Genomic DNA, 27,811 nt, shown 5'->3' on the forward strand with positions numbered 1-27,811 from the left:
TGTGTGTTAGGCTCGTGCATTCAGGCTGTAATGGCTATCTGGTGTCTCCCCCCGGGGAGGGAGGGAGACGGGTGAGGGAGGAAAGGAGCCAAATAGAGGGAGAGTGGAGGTCAGAGAGGTTAAGTGTGGTGGTGGGGGTTATGTCATGCTCCACGGGCTCTTCCCCACTGCTGCTCTCCTTCTCTTCATCATGCTGTTCAGCTTAAAACACACACACAGATTCCAAAAATTCCCTCCTGAAATTCTCCTCTGGGGTGTATGGAGGCTGATAAACCAGATCTGTGTGTGTGTGATAGTCGATCCAGTATTAGTCTGGACAGATCAGCCCAGGCTGGACTTCAGCTGGATGGGAGGACAAAGACACCTGTTCTTTCTCTCAACATTCCTCCAGACATAATCCTCACCGTCTTTGTCACACACACACACACACAGCTCACACAGCAGGGGTGTAATGGTTCGCTAAATTCACGTTTCACTTTGAAATTTAGTTTTAGGAGGACTTTTGTTTTCAGTAAAGAAAAATGGTGAGGAAAACAAGAAAATGCCCCACGTTGTATTTTCAAGTATTTCATGTGGTAAGGCTGCTTTTTTTCTTGTTTGTTTTTACCCTTTAGACACAGCTATCATGTCTGAAAACTTTACTGGAAATGTCATGCCACATAAACGGTGTCCTCTGCCCGAGTAAATGGACTGAAGACACATTTTAAGTTTTTATTTTAGTAACTGCACATCCTTAATACTAGAAGGTAAGACTGAAAATTTTCAGGAAAATAAGTACTTTGGATAATATTGCTGAATATTGCAATGACGATATAAATTATAATTGACATATTTTCCTAGTCTCCACCACTTGGTGTGAGCTTCAGCATCTCATCCAATAAAACCTCGTCTGTTTTACATGCCCTACTGTGGGAGATTCACGAACGTCCTAAAAATGGCTTTTGATCAGGTTTGAATTAATCCAATATGAGGTAGAGCTTGTAAATATCAGTTAAACATCAAAACCCTAAATAACTACTCGTACTCGTCGTCTTCCACTTATCCGGGACCGGGTCGCGGGGACAGCAGACTCAGCAGAGACGCCCAGACGTCCCTCTCTCCAGACACCTCCTCCAGCTCCTCCAGGGGGAGCCCAAGGCGTTGCCAGGCCAGCCAAGAGACATAGTCCCTCCAGCGTGTCCTGGGCCGTCCCCTGGGCCTCCTCCCGGTGGGACGTGCCTGGAACACCTCCCGAGGAAGGCGTCCAGGAGGCATCCGGTATAGATGCCCGAGCCACCTCAACTGGCTCCTCTCGATGTGGAGGAGCAGCGGCTCTACTCCAAGCCCCTCCTGGATGGCCGAGCTCCTCACCCCATCTCTAAGGGAGTGCCCGGCCACCCTACGGAGGAAACTCATTTCAGCTGCTTGTATCCGGGATCTCGTTCTTTCAATCATGACCCAAAGTTCATGGCCATAGGTGAGGGTAGGAACGTAGACCGACCGGTAAATTGAGTGCTTTGCTTTTCGGCTCAGCTCTCTCTTTACCACAACGGACCGGCACAGCGCCCCCATTACTGTGGCTGCCGCACCGATCCGTCTGTCGATCTCCCACTCCATTCTTCCCTCACTCATGAACAAGACCATGAGATACTTAAACTCCTCCACTTGAGGCAGGAACTCCCCTCCAACCTGAAGAGGACAAGCCACCCTTTTCCGGTCGAGTACCATGGCCTCGGACTTGGAGGAGCTGATCCTCATCCCAGCCGCTTCACACTCGGCTGCGAACCGCCACAGCGCATGCTGTAGGTCTTGGCTAGAGGGGGCCAGCAGGACCACGTCATCCACAAAAAGAAGAGACGAAATCCACTGGTCCCCAAACCAGACCTCCTTCGGCCCTAGGCTGCGTCTAGAAATCCTGTCCATAAAAGTTATGAACAGGACCGGTGACAAAGGGCAGCCCTGCCGGAGTCCAACATGCACCTAAATAACTATTAAATCACAAATTGAGGATATCGGATACATAACTAAGCTGGTGTGTGAAATGTCACTTATTGTGAATACAACAGCCTGGAAATATGACAAAAATCCCTGTTTAAAACCACACCCAGATTTGCATCTTGTGTTTTACTACAGTTACCTTGAAACGTTTCTTTCTTAGTTTCTTTTAACCAATTTGAGAACAATACTAAAGGTGGACTGGGATTTGCAGCTTACAACCGAACATCCAGAGTGAGGGAAATGTCTTACTATTACTCTCCGCCGGAAAAAATAAGCAACATTTGAGTCATTATTTAACAGAAGGCTTGAATAGAAAGCGCCTCGAGTCCATGAGTACGGCAGTGTTTCCCATCAGCCTCTTTACTACGGAGGTTTACCTTGCGCCACTTTAAATGGTCCCCTTCAAGCCATCTGATATAATGCTGGTTTTTGGCACTTCTGGCTTAGCTTAATTTTTCAGCCTTACACACCACAACTTTTCCAACTTTTATGTGGAGCCTATAGCTTAATTTCCATCTCTCCCACGCACACAGGTTCAGTAAAAGAAGATGTTGATTGTTTTTTCTGTGCTGCCTTTCCACCAGCTCAGAAAAACACTTAACATGTACCCTCTTTGGTTCACTGCTTTGTGATGAGTTATACAACATACACAACATCCCGGCACATGTTTGGCATCTAAACACACCTGAGCTGTGTGCCCTTACCTCTGTTCTTGATTTACATTGTTTCTGATGACAGGAACTCATCCGATCTATTTTTAGGGACACACATGCGACTAAATGAAATAGTTTCGAGGACAGTGTCACTGGGTTGCTTTGTCAAGCATTTATCATGCGTTTTATTCAATAAAAATAAACATAGTTGTTTAGTACTATGTGTCGTATGAATTTAGTGGCTTAATCATTTCGTTCGGATCTTGTTTCTTACATCAACAAATGTGCTTTGCATGAAAAATGTAATTTGATCAAATCATTTTTCTCAAAAACGTAATTATCCATCCATCATGAAAGGAACCAATGCTCTATTCTTCCACGTCTGACAGTTTTTTAAATTAAAAATAAATAAAATTAAAATATTTACTTTATATTAGCCTCCATGTGAAGTCATTGGAGAATGTTGATCCTTCACCTAACTTTTAGATTTTCAATAAGTGGCCAAAATTTCCGAATCAATCATGTTTCATCGCAGAGGTTGCAAGCTCAAAAAGATAAAACATAGCAAATTTGCTTCCATAATTTTAGCCTTCCTGTTATTTTCTGAAAGTCTTACTCTCTCTGATCCACATAGATGTCCTAGAAAGTAGACAAAGCTTCTTAGACCTCTGAGCTTCCTCTGACTTAATTTTAAACACCTCACTAATGCTGAAAATGGCTAACACTGAGTATTCACTTAGAAGTGGCATCCACAACAAAGAGTGGGGTTGTTACTGAGACTTGGTAGCACTTCGCAATGGTGCACTCCCTTATCAGAAAGGGGAGGTTCTGAGAATGATTGAGTCGATCAAACTGGTAATGAAGTGATATCTTGGTGAATCTTATAAAACTGCTTGATAAACTCTAATAAGCATGTTGGAAAGCAGCCACACAGCTGTCTGGGATATTTCATAAATTCAAAAATACTTTATTAATCCCAAAGGGAAATTAAATGTTGTTGTAGCTCATATTATACAAATTTCTTCAAAGAGCTGTTGTAGATGCTGATGGCTGTGGGCAGGAAGGATCTCCTGTAGAGGTCTGTCTTACTGCAGATCTGAATAAGCCTCTGACTGAAGACACTCTGTTGTTGTAGGACAGTCTCATGAAGAGGATGCTCAGGGTTCTCCATAATGTTCTTCATTTTATGAAGAATCCTTCTTTGCACAATGATCTCCAGAGGTTCCAGAGGAGTCCTCAGAACAGAGCCAGCCTTTTTTATCAGCTTGTTGAGCTTTTTTAAGTCCCTGGCTCTGATAAATTTATTATTTTATGGTGTTTGTTTTTCGTTTGTATACATAAGATTAAGTCAGTACAGCAAAAGTACAGCTTTGTGATTATTTCACACTGAGCTTTACAGATCAGTAGAAAGATAGCTGTCCAGTTTTACTGCCAGAATAATGTTGAAGAGCTTATCTTGCAAAAATTGCAAAGCCACAGAGTATTTTGGGTTCTTTTTCCCCACTTTCAGTGTTATCTCTGCATAACGTTACGGCTGCCAAAGTTAAAACAAACGATTGCAGATGGATCTTCCCCGACATAAATATGCACAAAAGGCCAGTGCCTGCATAACAGCCTGCAACCTGTGAAGCTGTTTTTCATCTCATATTCATCTGGTGTTTGTTTGAGAAGCTTTGCTTCTTTTTCACAGCTCCCTGCTTTACATGCTGACAGTTACACACCCGACACAGTCATCCCATGTTGGCCACCAAGCGGCTTCGTTGAAGCAGCTGTCTTGTTTAACAGCCACAAGCCGGGGTTAGTGGTGAAGATCGGCGCTCTTTATTTATTCACTTCAGCCAGATGGAGACATGACCAGTCACTACAGTTTGAGTCTATCTTGCACACTCGTCCAAAATCGTTATTATTGTAAAATATAATCGTTGTTTGTCTTTTGCTATCTTGAAGTCCTCACAGGAAAATGTGTTTACGACCGTTCAATGATTCTTCACTCACTGTTTGGTCGAGCCTCTTGATTTAATGTAAATGCTTGCTAGACAGGAGGAGGAGGGTGAAAAAAGGGAACAAAGTGACTGTCATTTGCATGTTAACTGCCACCTACATATGCAGCCCTGGAAAGTCTTAGAAACTACAGACACAGGTAACAGCTTGACGTTTTTTGCCATCTTTGCACATATGGACGTTTCACATGTTCGTCGTAGGGACAAAGATCCAAACTTTAAATTAAGATGCACCTTCTTGTAGCTGTAGCTGGGCATTTTATACTCGGCAGATAAAACTCTCTCCAAGATGGAAAATGTGTAGGCATCTCATACATAATTTGAGTAACATCAGAAATCTTTATTTTCTATCACAAAATGACTTCTGAGTAGGTGTATGTGATTCATTGACCATGCTTTGCAGATAGATCACTGTGGAGGGAAAACACGACATAACCATGCTGAGAAATGGCTGCTAACTGAGTAGGAAGGCATGAAGCAGTGAAACTTTTTTTTATATACATGACAGTTGGCTATCAGCCTTCTTTCGCGTTATGCAATGCTGCCTAAATGGTGATTGCTGAGAAGATTATCGGGGCTATCCTTCTCAACTGCAGGCCGTCATTCAGAGTCTGCTGACACGCTCCATAATCTGATAGTTTAGTCCAGGTTAAGCAACCCCAGCCCATCTCTTTTTTTTTTTCTGATCATATTTGTTTTTACAAAGCAAGCTACAGCTTCATTATTAATCTTTCCCTGTCTTTGCAAAGTAAATATATCATTAGCTTAATGAGTTTAATAATAGAAACCCTCATGAATACAGAAGAATTAATGTAATAAACTGGATGGAGACTCATCTGTGTCTTGAACATGCTTATTTAGCTTCGTAATGTTTTCAAAGGTTATAGGTTCGTTAACTTCTGCAACTCTGTTGCCAGTAGGACAGCACTTACTCTACTCATATTACATTTCAAGGTGGCTACTTACAATAAAACGGGTCTTTGACCGTTCTTCTTTACACAGTTTCTCTAGATGGTCCAGAGCCCTGCCTGCTCTCCCATGCTCTCTTCTCCCCAGCTCACCCCACAGCGCTTCAATAGGATTTGGGTCTGGAGCTGGGAGGGGTATGGAGGGCAGCTGGTTTTGTGTCTGGTGAAACATTTCTATGTTGATTCAGATTTCTTTTTTAAAAATGTCCTAGTGTATTTATAGAATTGATGATGGTTCTAGCTAGGTTCCCCAAGACTTTGAAAGAGAAAACAGCACACAGCATCACGGGTCCTCCATTATACTTAGCATTGAGGGTGGGGGCGCCTCAATGCTAACAACCTGGAACGTTTGTCACAAAAAGCTCAATCTTTCTCCCATCTGATCAATGCAGACTATTTCTTAGTAGAGTTTAGCAATCTTCACATGCTTATGTTTATGATGGTTGGACAGAGCAAGCTTTCCCCTGGTTGTTCTGGAGACTAGTTGACCTCAAAAGGCCACTCTACGCTTAAATTCCCAGACAGTTATCTCTGGAGATGGGTTTTTTTTGCACCCTGCTCACTTTCTGTGGTGGCAAGGTAAACCTGGGAGCTCACCCAGCCTTGATTGTCACAATTTATGTTGTTTTTAACCTTTCAAGATATGTGCACATTTCGACAAGTAGCTATTCTATTTTTCATTGCATTTCTTATCAAATAAACACGCATCCACCATACCTGAACAGGGCATTTTCTTGTCTTTCCCATTTTGAAGAGTTTGGAAAAGAAACTAGCCTCTGCCATGTTTAAGCTTCAGTGAACATAGCCATTGATTACTAAATATTAACTTCTTACTTAGATCAACATAAAAACATAGCATTTCTTATTCCCTACTGAATTAAACTGAAATTAAAAGTTCACTGTGAGATTCTGCTATTGAAATGAATGATGAACTTATTTTAGGGCTGTTACACATATTTACCAGAGGTGCCTCCATGCCAATTCACCCATGCTTTTTGCAACACAAAGTATCCATATGTATTTCTGATTACATGCAAGCAGGTTGCGTTATGTTTCTTATCTAAGCCAATCTTGCCATTCCAGTCTCAGAGCCATCAGTGTGACTGTAGCTAAAATAAAATCCAGTCCAGGCAAAATCTGGCAACGTACTACACTCCGATAGTTTGTTTTGCTTAGTCGTGTCAGATTTATTGACCACCCAGGCAACAGAATGTTAGTGGGAGACTTGCACAAACATTTTTAAACACACGCAATGGCACATAAACTCTTTCAGGCTCGTACACATGCTCATGAAACAGTCATATACCCTCGCCTACGGTCTCATTCTGCGCCTCCAGTTCTGCGTTTCCTTCAAGCGGAGGGTGGAGAGAGAGATAGAGGGATAGACAGGAGGGATGACTGCCCATGTTGTTTTCCTCCGGTCAGGGGAAAGAGTGATTGCATGCAAGAGGAAAGAGGTGGAGGAGAGGTGGAAAGGTTTTTTGTGCACCTAACCCTTCCATAAAGCCCACTTACACAACGACTTTCGGTTGTAGTTTCAGAGTGCATTTGTGTTTCCTGCAAAGAGCTGCTGTGGCAAGGCGGTGACCTAATGACATTATGGGGAAGTGGTTTAGAAAAGTCAATGAGAGTCGTGATTAAGACAAACCCAGAGCTGCACACGCTGGTTGAAGCATGTCACAGTGCCATTTTTGGTTGCTTATTAATTTCTCAGTTTTTTTCTCAGCGTTTTGTTTTTCTGCCTTTAATCTTAACGTGAGAACAGAGATACATCAGATGAGGCGGTGTCACCAACAGGAAGCACTGCTCTGTACCGCGAGCTTTTTATAGCTGTCTATAATTTTTCAAATGCACGTTTATTCAGACCACTGATAAAGCAGCAGAGCAATCTGTGTAACTGATATGAGTTGTTGCTGCTTTGATATTCCTGGATTTCATATGTAGTAGCAAAAACAGTCTGTGGTACAATTTACAGTATTTCCATTCACAATGTTAGACATGAATGAGTTTTTAGCTTTATTTCTTCTGGATGTCTAACTCTACAGTTTCAGTTCCAACTTTTACAGTTAATATTTGCTCTCCAGGTATACAAACAGTCCAGCTCTTTGTAGAGCTTCATATTAGGAAACATTATGACAATATTGTTGAAATCTGCAGTGGCAATAACAGTTGCAGTTAAACCCGTTTTCTTCACTCGTGTCTTTCTTTGTATCTACAATGTCCCCACAACTCTCTGTAAACTTTAGCAACTAAAATGAATGCTGGCCAGATATATTACTGGCACTTAAAATACATTAACTCATCAAATACTGAATCCAAGCAGACCTTTGTGATTGCCATTTTCAGCCTCTTAATAATGCAATATATTATGCAGCTCTTAATTCTTTGAAATGTTGTGGCTCTCATGTCAAGAGCAAATAAAAAATCAGAAAAGCACAAAACCAAAGGAGAGGGGAAAATAAATTTTAAAATATAGCTGGAATCTGAGTTAAAAGAAGTAATAATAGACAATAATTGGAAATATGCTTGGAAAATGTTGGGAGTTATTGATTTGAGATTAATCTAAGAACAGCTGTTCCCAAACTGTTCAGCTTGAAATAACACAGAGAAACTCAAGACGAGAGCTGCAACAATCAGTCAAAATAACCGACAAAAAGAATCATGGTGTTTTGATGCTACTTTAATGATTTTTATTACTACAATGCACTACAAGAGCTTATGTGGACAGGATCATCCCGGTTCTCTCTGAGGTCTTCACAGACCCAACAGTTGTTGTTTCAAGACCCCCACTTTGCAGATCACCGTTCCCACATGTACTTAGTAATACTTTTCAGGCAGCGTTCAAACCACATTAATTAACCTTTTGCTCCATCTGCTGCAGGGTTCGCCTTTCCAGAATGGGCCTACAAGCCAGAGTCAAGTCCAGGGTCCAGGCAGATCCAGCTGTGGCACTTCATCCTGGAGCTGCTCAGGAAAGAGGAATATCATGATGTCATCGCATGGCAAGGGGACTACGGCGAGTTTGTCATCAAGGATCCCGATGAAGTGGCCCGGCTCTGGGGGGCCCGGAAGTGCAAACCCCAGATGAACTACGACAAGCTGAGCAGGGCACTGAGGTAGGCCGACGGTTAAACTGGCTAAGTGTGCTTGTTTGAGCGTCTGCTTGTGGGAGCGAGTCTTTAAGGTCTCTGTGAATTCCTCTGTCTTTAGACCTTGTTGTCTTGAGTTTCTAGCAGAGATCCAGATCTTGATTTTCAGTGTTGTCATTTCCCATCATGTTTAGGCTGCAGGCAGAAGCCTCTCTTAGCGCTGTAATAAGCAGCAACCAGTAACCAAGATGGGAAATGTCATACTACAATGAAGTGGCTGTTGTGGTAACTAGAGAGGCACTAATCAATAGGAACCAAGCAATTTTCCCTTGGTTGGATCTGATCGGTGATCGGCTGAAAAATTATTATTCATAAAATGCATTCAGACTATATATAAGACTATTTCCAGTCTCTAAATGTATGTCAAGAGTTTGCACTCTGATGCACTTTTTCTAGATTAATAAAAATTGCATACGGTCTAGGACAAATGCTCTGATGTGTGAGTGGAGATATTTGTGTAATTACTTCATTTTCTATGCGATTTAAAACTACCACCTATTTTAAAAGATCCTGCAGCAAATGTTTTTCTATTTGTTTAGTCCTTAGGGGAAAAAAAAACAGAAACCGGTATCAGCCGATAAAAGCTGCAGCAACAGGTAATCAGTGCAACAACAGCATAAACTGGTTCCAGTATATAAAGTGTGAATTAACGGACAATGATAAAATGCAGGTTTTTAGTATCAGTCTTATTAGGACGGACTCAAAACTGGGTCAAAGAAATCCTAAAAACTGAAGGAAAACCTGGAGCTTAGCTAGGCTGTTCTGTTTGGAGATGGTCTTTGAATGCGACAGAAGAAACCGACAACCTGTAGATGTAATGGAGCTACCCTGAAGACAACAGTGAGAATGTACATGTCTAATGGCAAAGCTCTGACTTCTTTAGCTCTGATCTTAAATTATCCCCAAAGCCATGCCCTCAAAGAAATAACCTCATTAGCATGACTGGATAAATTTAGCTGCTGTTATTCTCTAATTAGAGTTACAGCACTAACCCAGTTGGCCAATAAGACTGTTTATACCTTTTGGTTCAGGTTTTATCCACAGCCAAGTCTATTAGTGTATTACAGGGACGTCCTCAGTTTGAAGCTCACAGAGTAGCTTTCTTAGGTCCTACTCGGGGCGTTTCGAGGTCAAACACGGTTGCTATACATTTATCTGTATTAGGAAATCCTTACTGTATGACCCTGAGTCAAAACATCATGACATCATGGTATTTTACACAAAATGTGTTAAATATGTAACACGATCAATGATTGTTAAAGAAGAAACTGTTATTTCTAACAGTGCTTAAATTGAAATATTGATTATTACAGTTTATAATAAATATGAATAAAATGCATTTTTATTTAGACTTGGGAAAAAACATAGAATAAATATTCTCTAAACGTAGTCACAGCTTTTGTAAATTTTTGCAAATAATAAAGTTGCTACTTGTTTGTTTGTGCTTCCGGTTTCTACATGTTCAGTTTTGTCAACATCTTCATGTCTGTTTGATCCAGACCCTCAAACTGGATCTAACAGCAGCAGCAAAACCCTGAGGAACTCATCCGATCCCAGCTGCACACAACACTTCTCATTCACGGCTTCCTCAGTTTCCAATTCATCGTGTTTTCATAGGGACGGCCGAGATTAGGTTAAGCACTTTAAAGGAAGCCACATAAGGGAGGGGAATGCATTGAATTGCTTCATGGCCGGCTTAAGTATGCTCTTTTACTGGTGAGATTAGAACGATGTCCGTTACAGATGAGATCCCATGAGGACAGCCAGCATCTAAAGAGACTGCTTAATTATCAAGATGAGAAATCTGGATTTAGAATCCCTGAATTAGTTGGAGAAAGAATATGGGCAAAGTACTGGTTGCCTGGCTTTGTATTTATAGCATGTCCATCCTTTTGAAGCTGGAGTAGATTTGGATCTTAGGCCTTAGTAAATGTTTATATATAGTGGATGTTCGTGTCCTCTGATGGACCAACCTTGGAGGCTGATTACCAGCCAGATCCTTCTCCAGCCGCGCCCCTGTTGGAGTCTGTAGATTAGGTGGTGTCACTTCAGGATTAGAGTAAGGAGGTCAAGATGCTGCAAACATGCATGCTGTCACCTGATTTGATACCACAGCTCCCCTCACTGCATGAAACTCCAGAAATGAATCCTCTCCAGACATCAGTAGTGAAGTGGCACGATGACTAAAGATTGTTGAACACACATGTGCATGGTAACCGTCCCCATATGGACCAAACTGCTTGCGCCCCTCATATGGAGAAAACCTGCAGCCTGCTAATAATGGAGCCCAGTCAGCATGTGGCAGCAGGCCTACACACACAAACACACACTTGAAAAGCCCTGCTTGTTTTGAAGTGTTCCTTTTATCACTCACCCTTTGTAATTATTATTTTTACCCCGGTGTTCCTATTCTTTTGTGCCTGCCATGAACATGTTGGAAATTCCCTCAATTAGGACGTCGTTATTGTGTTTGGACATGCGAGTATGTGCCGGCTTTCCGCTGAGGGGACGCAGCCTCGGCACATGCGTCATCCTGGCCTCCTGCTCCCACGGCTGCTGTGAAATTCCCACTCCTGTTGAGAGGATTACACTCAAACTGTGCGAGTGTGTTTGTGTACAGGAACGTGCTTGTGGAACTGGCGGATGTTGAGAAGTTAGATGTTCTTTTTTAGCTTTTATTTGTGAATTAAAGTGATTACAGTGCCTTACAAAGGTATTCTTTCATGTTCACTGAACCTTGTATTCTCCCTTCCTGGCTCAACACTTTGTAGAACATCGTTTCACTGCCGTTACAGCTGCAAGTCTTTCTCCACCAGCTTTACCCATCTTTCACCAGCTCAGTCACATTGAATAAATTGTGTATGGAAACTTCCATTTTAAAGTAGTTGCTACAGACTGAATAGGATTTATGTCCAGACTTTGAATGTGCTTTTCTAACGTTTAATTATTCTTTGATCCATGGTAGCTCTGGCTGTGTGCTTAGGGTTGTTGAGCTACTGGAAGGTGAACCTCAGGCCCAGTCTACCACAGTGGGGGAGGTGTGATCATAGAACCTTTTGCATGTGGGGCTAAAAGTTCAGTTTTGATCTAATCTAAAGTCAGCATCTTCTTCCAAGTGTTTGCTGCCTCCTTACATGGTTTGTGGCCAACTGCAAGAAAGACTTCGACCATGATTTTCACCACTCTTCCTTAAAAGGCAGATTTGTCGACTGCACAACTAGCTGTAAACGGCTTCTCCCACCTGAGCAGTGGATCTCTGCAGCTCCTCTCGGGTTGCCGTGTACCTCCTGGCTGTTTCTCAAACATTCTCCTTGTCTGGTTTGTCAGTTTAGGTGTACAGCCATGCCACAGCTGGATTTACACTATGATTAAATTTTGCAAATATTAACTCTCTTTTTTAATTAGGGGACTTCTAAAGATAGCTTGTTTCACTGAGTTTTATTTAGGTGTACCAGTGTACAGTAAATGGAGCTAAATACAAGTGCATGTAACACGTTTATATGTAAAACAAATTTTAAACACCATGTTATCACTTTTCTTCCACTTTACAGCTATGTAACAGCTGTCACACTTATTGTTAGCTAGGTGCTCCAGATCAATATAAAACACCACTAGTCTTCCTCACTTCCTTCTTTGAACTTTTCTAAAAGTTTAAAGCCAGTTCTGCTAATGAATGAAGAGATGAGCATAATCTCTATCCCCCAGCTACAGTTTTATCTGTGGTTACTTGAAATGAATGAGAAATTAAAAGGTCTAACCCTACTTGTTTCACTATTCACTTATTGCACCAATTTCTGCTCTCATGAAACAGAAAGGCTGCGATGAGCCAAGCAGGGTGGGGGTAAATGAAGCCTGTTACCAATCATGCATTGCAGAGTGCCGGCCTAATGAGTGTAATCACGCTAAGAGGTCCCAGCTCCCTTAGACCCCCAGACCTCCGTGTCGGCCAGTCATCAGCCACCGTTTGCTTGGCGGTCAGAGGTCACGGCGACTGCCACGCACAGCTGGTAAAGATTACCAACACAGCTCATGCCCTCATTCATGTACACAAATGCACCATTGTACAGACTGTTGCCCAAGCAGGCTTTTCTTACACACAAATGGTTCTTTTTACAGCATTTCTTTAATTGATGGGCCAGCACTCGAGGATTTCATGATTTGTTATATGAAGGCGAAGTAGCACTTTTTGAAACTGCTGGCACTCAAACTGTTTACGATGCGCGTTTAGTCCTAACCCGAGTGACCACATTTACAAAACATGTTGCAGGAAATGCTGCTGCATGTGCAGACTTCACCACGCTGGTAGGGGCTGTTTATGGGTCAGAGGTTCTCTGTTTCCAGCCGTGCTGAAACTGCAGGGGCAGAACCACTGCGTGACTTTGTGCTTTATGTGCATGCATTGTTTAACCATCATCTCTATCTGCTGCATGTATGTATCCAGCTTCCATGAATTCTGTGTGTTTGTCTTTGTACCAGGGTGAATGGAGTCTCTGTTTTCTACTTTCTGCCCTACTACGTATTGGCGCCCACAGAGCATGTGACCGGCCCAATCAGAGCCTGACCAGATCCTTTTCTTCAGCAGAAGCACAGAGCATGCAACATCTTCACAAATCAGACCCCTAACCCAACAAACCTCACACAAAAGCATTTAATTTCCTTTTCCACTCAGTAAACACGAAGTTACACGAAGGGCTTTGACGTGTGCGACTTGTTCACACAAACACACACCTGAGTATGAGCAGCTGGTGTGTGTGCATATGTGTAGAGGTAGATCTGGCTGGGGTGTGAGTATCTGTAACAGCGAATGCTGACGAAATAGGCAGAAAATAAACACGGGATGCATGGGGAGTATTTTAATCCTAACTTCCTGTCACAGTCAGCCCCTATTTACAGCCCAACAATAGGCAAGGCACAGCCTGTCCACGTGCACGCAAAGCGGGGCTGCCACTGTTTGGTTTTAGAGGAAACAAATTAAAGGTTATTAAATAAAGTTTATCTTGGAGAGGATTTAGTTTCACTCACCGACCTAACTTGGATGTGCAATAACAGTTTGATCTCTTATCTTCATCATTACTTCATCTGCTCTATAAACCAGAGCATGAGCACAGGTTTGCTTTTACCACAGTGTTAGTTGTAGGGGTGCACCGATTGCAGTTTTCTGGCCAATCACCAATTACCGATCTTTAAAAAGCCTGACCTGCCGATTCCGATTTTGGCCGATACCGATTTTCTTCATAACTGACACTGTCAGGTGTCATAAGGTCAGAACACGCCTTCAGTGTTCCAATCTTATACTGTCAACAGTGGGGAAACTATTGTGAACCGAGCACTTGTGGACGTGACCTGGTTGGTGGGTCTGTCAAGCAGGCCTTTCTCATGGCAGAGCAAAAGGGGACAGTGGGTATTTTCAGACCTTTGTACAGGTAGATAACATCGGTGGATAAGATCAGTTTCACAAGTAAGTATCGGCGAATCACCCAAAATGAAGAAAATCGGGGCCAATCGATTGGGGCACGCCTAGTTAGTTGTCGAATATTTCTTATTTTAGATCTTTGTAATGTTTTAATTATTAAAGTTAGTGGCCAACATCTCTGCAAAATCAACCAAACTCAGTATAGATATATATTGTGATCTTTAGATTTCAGATCAGGTTTGTTGTATTTGTTTTGCACTCTGGCTATAAGCATCTTTATGTAATGAAGATAAAATCTACCTTTTAAGCAAAGGACTCTCATCCACACATGTCTCTGGTGACATCACAAAAGGCGTAAAACAGCTGATCAGAGTTTTTTCGCATACATTTTTACTGTGCTTGTTTTCTTCATGAGGCAAACAAGGCAGCAAAATTATTTGTACAGGCTGCAAATCGCAGTCGTGGTTAGCCAGTTATCTAACGATTGACTGACTTCTCAGAATTGTTACCCTGTTAGATCATATTTTAGACAAATGAAAATAGTAACAGGGATGTCTGTAAAATTAAACATTAATATCCTTCCATGTTATTACCGTCACAAGTTTAGATTGCATTATGTTGTTCATATATGTGAATAGATGCATACTTTACCTTAAGACAATAAAAGATCCCAAATCTATATAATAAAAACCTGTTGTTGTGTTTAAATGTAATTAATGCGCAGTTCAAAGTGTTGGAGATCTTAAATTGTAATTTAGATCCAGCTTTGCCGCACATTTCTCTGCTTTGATCATCACGTTTTGAACTGTGGCACGTTCGTGTAATTGCGACCTTATGCCTAGACTCATTCACAGTAAACAGCGAGTCAATAGAGAAGCTTTCCTTTATGTGCTTGGATTGATTGTCCAGGTTATAGTTTTAGACCAGCATGGAGAGGAATAAAGATGCAGGAGATAAATGTGAGCGGTCTCCCTTGTGTGATTTTGAATGATATGGCACAGAGTATGTTAGAGGCATGTAAGTGTCTGTGTATGCATGCAGGGCAAGTTTGGTGGGCAGCTAAACACAGGCACTCAAAGAATCCCTTTCTTCTCTTTTGAAGTGAGTTCAAATGCTCTTCAAAGACCGTCTGCCCGTATGACGGCACAGGAATCGGATGAAGGGGGGGTTGGGTCACCATGTGCTCCAGACTCAAGCTTCAGTTGCTGCGAAGTTGTTGTGAGTTTCCAACTTTGGATCTCAGCATCCTTTACCTCGTGGATCTTCACTGATTTTCTTTATCCGTTCATTTCCAGCACACAAGATCCCAACTCTGATTCAGATTCAGTAGCCATATTTTCTGGAATACCGTCTACAAGAAACGGGAAACTTAACATCATTTTTATAATTGCCTTTCCATACAAAGAGAAAAAAATTTCCATAATTTATAATAACATAAAATTTAAAAGAATAGACATCTGACAGAAAACAAAGTGGTAAATTTAGCCTTGAGTGGGTCGGCATGAATTTCCACGATGAAAACTGCAGTTCTTTATATCCCCTAAATTACTTGTTTGTCCCCAGTTTCAGCTTTAGGCCCAAGCAGAAGCAGGATAGACCTCGCTGCTGAGATTATCTGAGCTATAGTGTTTGCTTTTGATGTCTTTGGGACATCATCCCACAGCAGTGGGAGAGAAGTCAGGGTAAAACAGGTCATTACTATATTAAAACACAACAATTTATCGAGCTGAAATTTGAAACTGTAAATCAGACCTTAGATGAGCAATTAATGCAGTTAGCATAAGTAAAACCTCATTCTGTGTTTATTAACTAGAGCGGTAATTCCCAAAGACGAAGGTCGGGACCCCAGGGGGTCCTAAGACACTGAGTCAAGGGTCAAGAGATGATGTTCAGAATCTTCATTATGAGACTTCTGAGGTGTATGGAGGGCCAAAAAGGACACAATTAAATAAATAAAATAAAATAAAAAATTTACCATTAAATATCCCATTAAATAATTAAAAGTACCATTAATTTATATAATTATAAAAATATTTATTTATTTATTTATTTACCCTCTTACATCTCTGCTTCTTCTGGCCTAGTTTCACTAATACCAGAAATTGTTATTTTTGAATTGTTTTTCGTTGCTCATTATTAGAGCTGAGCAATAAAACAATATTAATCGCGATATAATTTTCCTTGATAGACATATGAGTCGATATAGACCTTCAATATACAGACATGATGAATAGCCAATGACAACAGGAGTTGCTTCGCGCTAGACCAATTGTGTGGCTGGAATAGAGCCACGCAAAAATGAAGCTGACGCAGACAGCACAGTCGCAGCCAGACAGCTAATGTTTTAATGGACTTTTTTATTTCCATTTATATTGACAAAAAAAATCTTCACTGAGAGCAAAGTGTACCGGAGTCAAATTCCTTATTTGTGTGCACAAACTTTGCAATAAAGCTGATTCTGATTTTATTTTTTATTTATCCCAAACAGTTGAATAATCTTTAATGACATGTTTAACTTCCACTAAAATATTAAAATATAAAATTGTGACTATAAACCCATAAACTACAGTTTCACACTGATTTTTATATGACTGATAAAATAAGGTCTATAAGGGAATCTCTTTGTATTACATGAATATCATGATTAAATAAGAATAAAATGACCTAGAAACTTAATGCTTTATTCGTGCTTGTTTATTTAATCAGGAAAGACTTAAATTTTAGATTTAAAATCTCATTTACGATAATGTGCTGGCCAAGATGACAGCATAAACATGCATAAAAAGTTACAAAAACATGAAAGTTACTAAAGCAAACAATAAATATATAGTTTTTATAGAAAAGTACAACAGTTAATCATTAACAAAACCATATAAGAACATTAACATCCACATGTTAAAATGGTTGCTGTGATTAGGTTTTAAATATTTTTATTTTATTTTATTAATTTTTTATCTATTTATAAGCTTTTCAGTGAATTTGCCTGTCTAGATGACATAATGGCTCAAATACTGGAAAAATGAGTCCGAAAAAGTCGGGAGTTTTCAAACTGGGAACGTGTTTCTGTAACTTTTTCCACGTTCCATCCAGTCTGGATTGGTAAAGGTACCGGACCCCCATATGGACTGTAGCGCACTTTGGTGACCCCAATTTGATCTTGTTTTTATTTTAATTCTGCATGATTCTCCCCTCGTTTTGCTCCCAAACACCTCACCCTCCCTCCCCTCCCGACCCTTGTGAGTGTCTCCCCTCGAGCAGAAATTACATGCCGCTTTGTGCCTGGCTTAAACAATGTTTTCAACAGTGCAGGCCTGTCCTGTCTCTCGCTGTTTCTCCCTCACTTACCCATCGCCTCGAGGGGGATCAGTGGTGAGAGTTGGGATGAAGACGTAGGGGGGAGGCGGGTTGACGAGAGAAAGTGGAAGACAGGGGGTATCAGTGTGGGAGAAATGAAGAAGGAACAGGAGGGTGAAGAGGACAAGTGAAAAAGAGCAACAGCCTGTTCCCAGAGTAAGAAAAATGGTCTAAAAAGTATGGTAATAAGCATAATAAAAGGGAGAGAAAGGGTGACACCTCAACTGCAACAAAAAACAGACACTTGCACACACACGCCGCCATCTAGATAAATACCACTGAGTGTAAATGATAGTCAGCAGGCTTTAATTAGCTTAACAATAACTACATACCTTGAAGATGCCCTTATCGTTGCTAGCCCTTATTACCTAACTCGTGCCAGGAAATGCATGCTGAAGTAAGTCTGTTTCTGTAAAAAACTGGGAGGCATGCAGCGTCCTGCAAGATTAGTTTGCCAAGAAAAAAAATCGGTGACGTTTTGGTGCACAAGCTTGTCCTCTACCCATTTCTGCGTTTCCCCTTATCGCCGCCTCCTCCTGCCCTCAGTCGGTCTCACACGGTGTGTGGCGGTTCACTGCCAGCGATCTGGAGGTTACATAAAAGTGGATCTGGATAAGAAAGGAGAGAGATGTTACATAAAGAGCTATAGCTGGACAAAGGTTAATAAAAATGGAGCCTTGCAGTGTAGGGAGGAATCATGGGGGAGAGAAAGAGAGAATGGCTGTTACATAAACAGATAAAGAAGGGCTGAATTATTGGTGGGTTTGCTTTGCTGTTACATAAAATGAAAATCTAGCAAAAATGATGACAGAATGTCCTGTTTGGTGTTTGGCACCAAACTGACTATAATTATAATATCCATATTAATAAGCTATAATTAGAGATGCACCAGTCAGAAAGCTGTGGCCATTGTTTGTGCATTTATGGTTTCTCTTTAAGAACCACAGTATGAAAGATAAAATAATTCATAAATTTTTAATCAAAGTTCACACTGTGAGAGACAGCAACCGCTTTGAAACAGGAGTTTACTGCTTTAAAACAAAGACAATTATGCCTTTGACATTCTAAGCCATCTTTAGCCTCTTATATCAGCAATCAGTAGTCTCTGTGTGTAATACCTCGCATGTTTAGATCCCTGTCTTAACTCTGAGGTTTCCAATATTTCCAAACCCAGCATCATTAAGAGCTCCAAAGGATAAAACAGAACTACTTTGCTATTCTTTATTAAGCCTTCCTGTTATCTGCTTGAAGTCTTGCTCTCTTAGAGCCAGAATAAATGGCAGACCAGTCAGAGAACAGACCGCTTCTTCCTAAATATCTTCTTACACCTCTACTTTCACTGACTTTGTTTTGGGCACCTTACTGATACTGAAAATACCAAACGTTGAGTCTTCTTCACTTAGTAACAGCATCCGCACTGAAGGGTGTTGTTGCGCTGGTAGAGTTTATGTAAGGTGCGTTTATTGATCAGAAATAGATCACTGTTGGAGACAATTGAGCTGAAAATGTACCCGTTTTGGTCAACATGATTTTTAAGTGCATCTCCAGGTATAAATAATGTTATTAATACCATTAATAGGTATTTTAGCTTAAGTTTCTAATTGCTTATTGCGCTTAATAATGCTGTTTTTTTTTTGCTGTTCTGCTCTTTTAGTGTACCGTGAGTATAACAAGCTGATAACAGCAGTTGGGTCTAATTCATACCTCCTAGTCTGCTCCACTCCTTCCTTGACTTCAAAGCTTGTATAACATGCATTTTATCTTTACTGACCCATTATGGACCGCTGGGATCTCCACAGCCAGGTGTTGAGGACAGCATTCATTTTTTTCAGTTTCTTCTTCTCCTCTGACTAGATATTGTACAAACCAGAACAACATCGCCCCCTATGATGCTGTTGTGAAAACTATTAAACCCTTTAATGTAGCACTGTCTTACAACAAAGCTATGAATGACTTGTCTTGACTCGTCTTTCTTGTAACCGAGAAAAGAGTAAAAACCCAGAGTGTGCAGCAACAGGTGGGGGAAGGGCGGTTACTCTATGCTCCATACAGCTGGAGAAAACTGCAGTCGCTCCCCTACTGTCTCTAACATCTCATTAATATGACTGTAAAGTGTCGGAACTGTTTGATGGTTGGAAACTAACTCTTAAAACCTTTGTTAAACCTTATAACCAAAACCTTTTACTTAAACGCCCGAGACACCTTGTAAAAACCTTCATTCAATCCGCCTTGTCCTAATAATCCACTCAGGACAGCCTGCATATTGGCAGGGATGCTATTGCTGCTCACACCAGCCTCTGATCTTTTTAATTATTTGCTTTTCCTGACACACAGCATCATCGTGCTACTCCAGAGCTCCGTCCATCCTCTGTTTCTCATCTCGCTTACCCTCCTCTCTCCTCCCCCTTTTTGTGGGTCTGCTTTGTGCAAATGTCATACAACACTCTGTAATATCTGTCGTCCCGGCGATGAGGGGTGCATGAAAGACTTGTGCCTTATTAAAGTGTGGGCTTGTGCATGCAGGCACATCTGTCGCAGCCTCCATGATTTTGATAAAATGATTAATGCAACACCGAGGCTGAGTTTAAAATTAAATGTTGTGATGTGTTTTTGTTTCTGCTGTTTTCCAGATACTACTACAACAAGAGGATCCTTCATAAGACGAAAGGCAAGAGGTTCACCTATAAGTTCAACTTCAACAAACTGGTTTTGGTCAACTACCCGTTTATCGATATGGGTTCCACTGGTAAGCCTTGGCAGACCAACTCTTTGTCTGCATGCTTAAATGTCTCATAATCCTTAAATAGGTTTCTCCATTCGTTTCTTCTATTTCAGGAAGCAGCGTACCTCAGAGCGCTCCCCCTGTCCCCACCGGGGCAGGCACCCATTTCCGCTTCCCTCCCTCGACCCCGTCCGAGGTCCTGTCCCCCAACGAGGACCTGCGCAGTCCCGGGGGCATGTTCAGCACTGTAGCGCGACGGATGGCCCGTGGCTCTGTCAGTGACTGCAGCGATGGGACCTCAGTCAATTCAGAGATCGAGGAGGGGAATGGGGGAACGGGAGAGGAAAGGGGGGAGCGGGGTGTGAGCGGAGGAGGTGGCCCGGGCGGTGGAGGGAGCTATCGGAGTATCATCCATCCCCGTCTATCTCATGAGGCCCTGTTCCGTATGTATGGAGGACCAGGTAACCCTGCAGCCCACCCAGGTTCCCGTGGTCCAACGGGACACCGTATCCACCAGGAGCCCCTGTCTCCCTTTCCCGTGTCCCCTCTACCAGGACCCCCAGGAGCAAGCCTCTTGGCCCCTCCTCTGTCTCCAGCACTATCCATGACCCCAACATCTCACCTTCCTTACACTCCCTCACCCACGCTTTCTCCCATGCTGGGCTCCCACTTCTCATTCAACCCAGAGGACATGAAGCGGTACCTGCAGGCCCACACCCAGTCGGTGTACAACTACGGCCTCAGCCCCCGGGCCTTCCTCCAGTACCCCAACATCGTCATCCCTCAGCCCCACCGGCCCGCCGCAGACAAAGCCAGCATGACAGCAGAGAGGGCAGCCGCCGACAGGGCAGAGAGAGCCGGAGGTGGAGAGAGGGCTGGAGACCGGCACCATCATCCATCTCTTGCTCACTCTGCCCACCACCACCCACACCCTCCTCATTCTGCCCACGCCCACCCCCATTCCCATCCTATGCATCACCCACTCCACCTGGGAGAGGAGCCCCCTCACATGTCTCCCTTCAAGTTCAAGCTGCAGCCACCTCCATTGGGAAGGAGGCAAAAAGATGGACAAAGCCAGAGCAAACCCAGGCAGAGCTCGCTGTCCTCGGGCTCCGGGTCCGGGTCCATGTCCTCTACCTCCGGACTGGGGTCCTCACTGTCATTTGGCAGCGACCTGAGCTCGGCCAGCGGCTCGGGCATCATTTCTGCTTCCTCCTCAACTCAGTCCTTGAACAGTGCTGGACTCCCAAAGATAAAGGTACATAAACCTCCTCCACTTTAATAAAAGGAGGCATCATTAGTGGATTTACTTTAACCTGCAAAAGTATTCACAAACTTTTTTTAACTTTTACACATTTTTACATGTTTCAGCCACAAACTTCAGTGTATTTTATTGGGATTTCAAAAGCATGGGGTGAGCCAACACAAAGTAGTGTGTAATTGTGAGATGGCAGGAAAATGATTTATGGCTTTCGAAGTTTTTAAGATTAAAAATCCAGGCGGGGCAATGAAAGCCTCTTGAACCTCTTGAAGAGCTGCAGAGCTCAGGTGTAAAAATCTGTCAGCAGGACGATTATTAATCATGCCCTCCGGAAATCAGGCCTCTAAAGAAGAAAGCCAAAAAAAGCCCGATTTGTGGCCACAAGCCAACTAGAGGTCACGGCAAACGTCATAAAAATGCTCTGCTCAGATAAGAACCAAATTAAACTTTAAACTGTTAAATAGTTTGTGCACAGGAAAAATAACACTGCACATTACCCTGAACACACCATCCCCAGAGTGAAACACGGTGGTGGCAGCTTCATGCTGTGGGAAGCTGATTGAGGTTGATGTGCAGGTTGATGAAGCTAAATACACGGCAACCTTCCAGCGGGACAACAACCCTAAACATACAGCCAGAGCTACAATGGATGGTTTGGATCGATGCATATTAATGTATTAGAATGGCCTAGTCAAATCCAAACTAAATCCGACTCAGATGTGCTCCATCCAGTGTGACTGAGCTCCAGTTATTTTGCCAAGTCCAAGAGACCTGCAGCTCTAAATGCAGTGAAAGGTGGTAATGATTGAGTCAGGAGGGTGAATACAATTGCAAGCCGCACTTTTCAGATTTTCTTCGTAAAACAATTAGGAAAGCATGGATCATTTTCCTTTCACTTCACATTCATGGGCTAATTTGTGTTGGTCTATCACAAAACATCTCAGTAGGATACTAGAGGTATGAATATTTTATGTTTACTGTGCATCAAAACTAAAAAAGAAAGTGAGGGTGGTTGTGGAATAAATGAAACTGCTGGATATTTCGTTTTCGTCTTCTTAATTCATGTCATGAATTGTTTTTTGCGGAATGTGCAGGTGGAGCCGATCTCTGATATAGAGTCAGAAGAAGAGGTGGAGGTGACAGACATCAGCGATGAAGACCCGGATGAGAGAGATAACGAGTCTGAGTTCTTCTCCTCTCGACATTCCAGAGTTTCTAACCACCACCACAATCACCGCCTGTCCAACGGCACAGCAACCGCCCAGCATCAGTCGCAGGACGAAGACCTGGATGAGGATGTCTTCAAAGCCCCCGCTCCTCCTCCTCCTGGTCTGATGCCGTTTTTCACCGCACATCACGCACACTCGGGGGCACACCGCGGGCTGACCGCCCTCAAGAGTGAACCTGTGGAACCGGGCGAGAGCAACACCACCCAATCCCAGACGGCTTCGGCTGGAGCCACGCAGGGCAAGTGCATCCCTCTGAAGCTGCGGTTCAAGAGGCGCTGGAGCGAAGATCAGCGCATGGAAGCCTCGCAAGAAGAGTCGGATGACAAAAAGGTCCGACCAGAGGAGGAGAGGGATAAAGAGAGGCAAACTAATGGATGTGTGGAAATGGAGGAGGACGGGGCAGGCAGCGGGGAAGGAGACAGAGACAGTCCTCCTCCATTAGCTTATGAGGGCTCTTTAACAACCCCTCTGGCTTCACACAGGAGAGTGAGCGCCGAGCTGCACCGTGCTACAGCTCAGCTGTCCCTGGAGAATAAAGACTGCTGAGCTGAGGAGCTCAGCCCAAACACTACTGCTCCAGCAGTACAGGAGTTTGTAAATGGTTCCTCTGTAATCCCACTCCCACACTGACAACCCAGATGACCCGAGAGCAGAGTCTAACACACACGCTCTTAAAACTGACACACCGAGGACAGCCAGATTCCTGTTGTTTTAGAGCCACTATCAATCCTGCACCAGGGCTCCTGTGGGACTCACTTACTGTAAAAACCAGCTCCCACCTGCCTGGTGAAGCTCCAGCAGCACAGCTTCCTTCTTCAGGCCCCCTCATCAGCAGGATCAGCAGCAGCCAGACAACTCTTTTCCTCAGGAAAAACAATCCCTCACAGCCCTGCAACTCGCCCAGGACGATCCAATGGGTCGTTTCCTACAAGCCGACGGGACTTCTAAGTGCCTGCATCAAACCCCGAGAGACACGGAGGGCGGGACGGTGGAGGGATGCTACAAGGAAACATCATGTATTTGTAGGACAAAAAAAGAACGTGTGTTTAAGACTGCTGAGTGGGGCTGTAGGTTTTTTGTCTGGCCCTGTCCGCTCAGGGAAGCCTTTTGCTGTATCTTTATTGGATCCATGCACACAAAGACACACACTCAAGCAGCTAACAGCGAACGGGGCTTGAGGGACGGTAACAAGCCCGGTTAAACTCCCAAACCAAGCAAAGACTTTGACTTTCCCCAAAAGTTTGACTTTAATATCACCCTTTCTCTGATTTTCTCCTGTTCTGTTCTCTTGCGGACCACTTGTTGAAACATCATGACTCTCTCCTCACAGAAATATCCTGAACCCCAGGATGATGCGAGGAGCACAAAGAAGGATGAAGACAAGCTCACCAGTCTCTTCTTCTCCAGCTGAAGGTCATCTCAGCTGTATCGTAGTTTACCGGCTCGAGCTCGTCTAACAAGCGTAGTGTTAAACTAAACCAGCAAAGACACACACACACACACACACACACAGCACTGCCGTCTCCGCTCTCCTCTCTCTCTGAACACACACAGACATGTATGCAGACACACACTGCCGCTGTTCGCCTTCTTTTTAAAGCATGTAAAATAGTTCAAACACGCAGAATATATCTTTATACAGATGGAGATGATTAAACAAGAGTCTAAAAGAAGCACAGCATTTTAATGATGTAACGCGGTCAGAAGTTGGGTTTCTTTGATACGCGGATCATTTTCAGATGGTATTGTTATGGGGGGCAGCAGAACGAAGAGGAGTGGAGGGGGGTTTCTTGTATATTTGTTTCATATATGAACACAGAGCTCAGGCCAGTGCAGCAGAAGAAGAAGGAGAAAACCAGCAGACTGCTAATGATTCCGACAGTTTGGTTGGATCTGCTGTTCTCTTGGTTTTACGGTAGTCTGCCCTTTCAGCGTGCAGCGCTCTGGATTTTTTGTTTTTTTCCTGTCTGCAGTCTCGCTCTGCTCAGCGGGGTTCTCCCTGGATGGAGCTGTCCTGGCTGCAGGCTACCTCTCAAGGCTTCCTCTGCCTGTGCGTGTGTGTGTGTGTGTGTGTGTGTGTGTGTGTGTGTGTGTGTGTGCGCACGCTCTCAGAGTCAGCTCATGGGTTATTAACGAAGCAGTAATCCTGCATTGTTCATATAGTCCAGTTGATATTAATGCTTCAAAGTTCAGCACAGTTGAGAAGAAGGGGTTAATCATTCTACTGAGAGGAGACCCCGACCAGAGCTGCCCCTCTCCTTTTGATCTATGCACTTTCACACACACACACACACACACACACACAAATAAGCATGTTTTTGTATACCAGGGAATTTTGAGTTACTGTTCCTTAAAAAACGTTTTCATCCTCTTTGAACTATTTTTAGTCACAAGGCAGCCACAAACTTAATCGTATTTTATCTAATGGACCGCATGGATTTAAAGTTTTTAATCTGAAAAGTGTGGTGTGCGTTTGTAGCCGGCCCGGCCCAGTCACCGGTCTGAAGAACCAGCCCGCTGAAAGCATTCTGGGATACGTCTTTACCAGCTTTGTGTCTACAGACTGAATTTTTGGTGCATTCTTCCTTGCAAAAAAGCTCAAGCTCAGATTGAAACGATAGCCTCTGAGAACACAAATGATTAAGTCCTGCAACAGATATTTAGTTGGATTTAGGTCTGGACTTTGACTTGACCGTTCTAACATGAATATGTTTTGATCTGAACCATTCCATTGTAGCTCCGGCTGTTTGCTTGGGGTTATTTCCTTGCTGGCAGAAGAACATCTTCCCCAGTCTTAAGTCTTGTGCAGTCTCCCTGCTGAAGAAAAGCATTCCCACAGGATGACACTACCACCACCATGTTTGGCCATGGTGATGGTGTGTTCAGGGCGATGTGCTGAGTTAGTTTTGTGTATCGCTGGTAGGCCAGAAAGTTACATTTTGGTCTCCTGAGCAGAGCTCCTTCTTCCTGAGGTTTACTGTCTCTCCTACTTGTAGAAAACTGCAGATGGGACATTTTTCAACTTTCTTTTAACAATGGCTTTCATTACTCCATAAAGGCCGGATTTATGGAGTGCATCACTAAGAGATGTGTAGAGCTCTGCAGCTCCTCCAGAGTTACCATGAGCCACTTGGCTGCTTCTCTGATTCAAACCACCCTGATTAATGCGCTCCTTCCTCCGCCCATCAGTTTAGCTGGACAGCCATGTCTTGGTAGGTTTCCAGATGATGGATTTAACAGAGCTCTGGGAGATGTTCAAAGCTTAGGATATTGTTTTATAACCTAATCCCACTTTAAACTTCTCCACAGCTTTATCCCTGACCTGTCTGCTGTGTTCCTTGTTCTTCATGATGCTGCTTGTTCTCTAATGTTGTCTAGATAACCGCTGAGGCCTTTACAGAACAGCTGGATTTATAGTGAGATTACATTGCACACAGATGGGCTTTATTTATCAATGAAAGGGAATTGCACTGTTTTATTCAGAGGAATCAGATCAAATGGGGTTGAATATAAATGCACACCAGACTTTTTTTCAGATTTTTATTATCAAATTGATGCTGTGTGTCGGTCTTTCCCATAAATCCCATGGACATATATTGGGAGTTTGTGGTTGTGAGGCGAAATATGTTAGAAGGCACAGTAGATGATCTGCAGTCTGTCTGTGTGGCTGAGCTGATTAAATTTCCCTCGTTCAGACCCCTGATGTTCTGGATTGAAGCTTTTGTAACAACACACACACACACACACACACACTTACACCCACCAGGTCATACGTCTGTATTTGAACTGACAGCTGCCTTACTTTACCACATCTCAGCGCCAGACAGGACACCAGTCTTAGCTCCTCTGCTCTCTCTGTCCTCTCACTGCTGAACGTGTCCTCGCTCTGTCGGACTGTCTGCGAACAGACCCGGCGAACAGACCCAGGCCGCTACGGCGTAGGGCAAAACAAAAAGATTCATCCAAAAACAGTTACTCTCTCATCCTCTTACAGGCCTCAAATTTCTCTATGAAAAACAGTACAAACCTATTGCTTTATTTTTATGATGTCAGTATGAAGATGGATTATTGTTGTTTTCTGTTCCTCGTTGACTAATTTATCTCTCCACCTGGCATTACTTTCATTCAGCAGCTCTACCTGTTGCTTTTTATGTCGTGAGCATCACTATGGGAGGGAATTGCTAAGCTGACCCCCGAACTTCATTCCCTGTATTGAATCCTTTCCAGCTTTTAGATTTTTATTTTTTATTGTAATATAAGTGAAATGTGTGACAGTAATTTCAGTACTGACAGAGAAATACCACCTGGGATGGAGCAGGAAGGGAAGCAGGCGAGGATTTTATTTTAGGGCACAGAAGGAGTTTTTATCCTTTGTCTTTTATTGTCATTTTAATTTTATAATGTTGCTTTTATCGCTCACTCTTGTATATTTTCCTTGTGTTTTGGGTTGTTGTTTTTTTTTTGGGAAGAGGTGTATGATTTTAAAAGAGAAAAAGTTGTTTTACTGTGTAAAGATCTCCCTCTTTCGGTCTGTTCTTTCTCCTCTTTTCTCCCCAGAGCTGTTGCATAACACCTCACATGGAGGCAGGAGAGTTAATACTATGATGTAACGTTGAATTTCTGCGCTTCTTTTATTGTTTGTTTGTTTTTCAAACTTGTAATTAAGATGTAATCAGGGTTAATTAAAACCAGTTAAAACCCAATATAGATGTCGCTGCTCTTCTTTAATGCATCCGTGTTTATTCAAGGATTCAACCAGACTTTAGGGTTTTATTGTCTGTTTATTTGTAAACAAAGGGATTAACTTTGGACTTTCTGGCATCAGCAGCAAGCCGCCGTGCGTGAATAAAGGATTTGAGTATTTCAAGATTAAGGTAAAAATAAAATTACTCAGAAAGCTTGACTAGAAGAGGTTTTTTGTTTTTTTTTAAACGGAAGGCGGACATTTATTTGTTATTGTTACTGAAAGGTAACAGAGTCACAGCATTTGTACTTAACATTGTTCCTACATAGTTTGGAAAAGTCAGGTTTTGGTTTTTTTTTCCAGGTTTGTATATGTACAGAAAAATACAATAAGAAACATAT

General features: G+C 42.7%; 1 protein-coding gene across 1 annotated transcript in view; it reads left to right on the forward strand.

The window, feature by feature from the left end:
• Nucleotides 1–27,429, forward strand: part of erfl3 (Ets2 repressor factor like 3) — a 66,454-nt gene extending 39,025 nt beyond the window's left edge. The window contains exons 2-5 of the mRNA XM_047361043.1: nucleotides 8,480–8,714; nucleotides 20,145–20,260; nucleotides 20,350–21,494; nucleotides 22,592–27,429. Coding sequence (XP_047216999.1) covers nucleotides 8,480–8,714; nucleotides 20,145–20,260; nucleotides 20,350–21,494; nucleotides 22,592–23,272 — 2,177 coding nt within the window. The 3' untranslated portion in view covers nucleotides 23,273–27,429. The remainder of the gene's footprint in view (nucleotides 1–8,479; nucleotides 8,715–20,144; nucleotides 20,261–20,349; nucleotides 21,495–22,591) is intronic.
• Nucleotides 27,430–27,811: the final 382 nt, after the last annotated feature.

The sequence above is a fragment of the Girardinichthys multiradiatus genome, chromosome 3 (assembly GCF_021462225.1).
Source record: "Girardinichthys multiradiatus isolate DD_20200921_A chromosome 3, DD_fGirMul_XY1, whole genome shotgun sequence".
Classification (NCBI taxonomy): Eukaryota; Metazoa; Chordata; class Actinopteri; order Cyprinodontiformes; family Goodeidae; genus Girardinichthys; species Girardinichthys multiradiatus.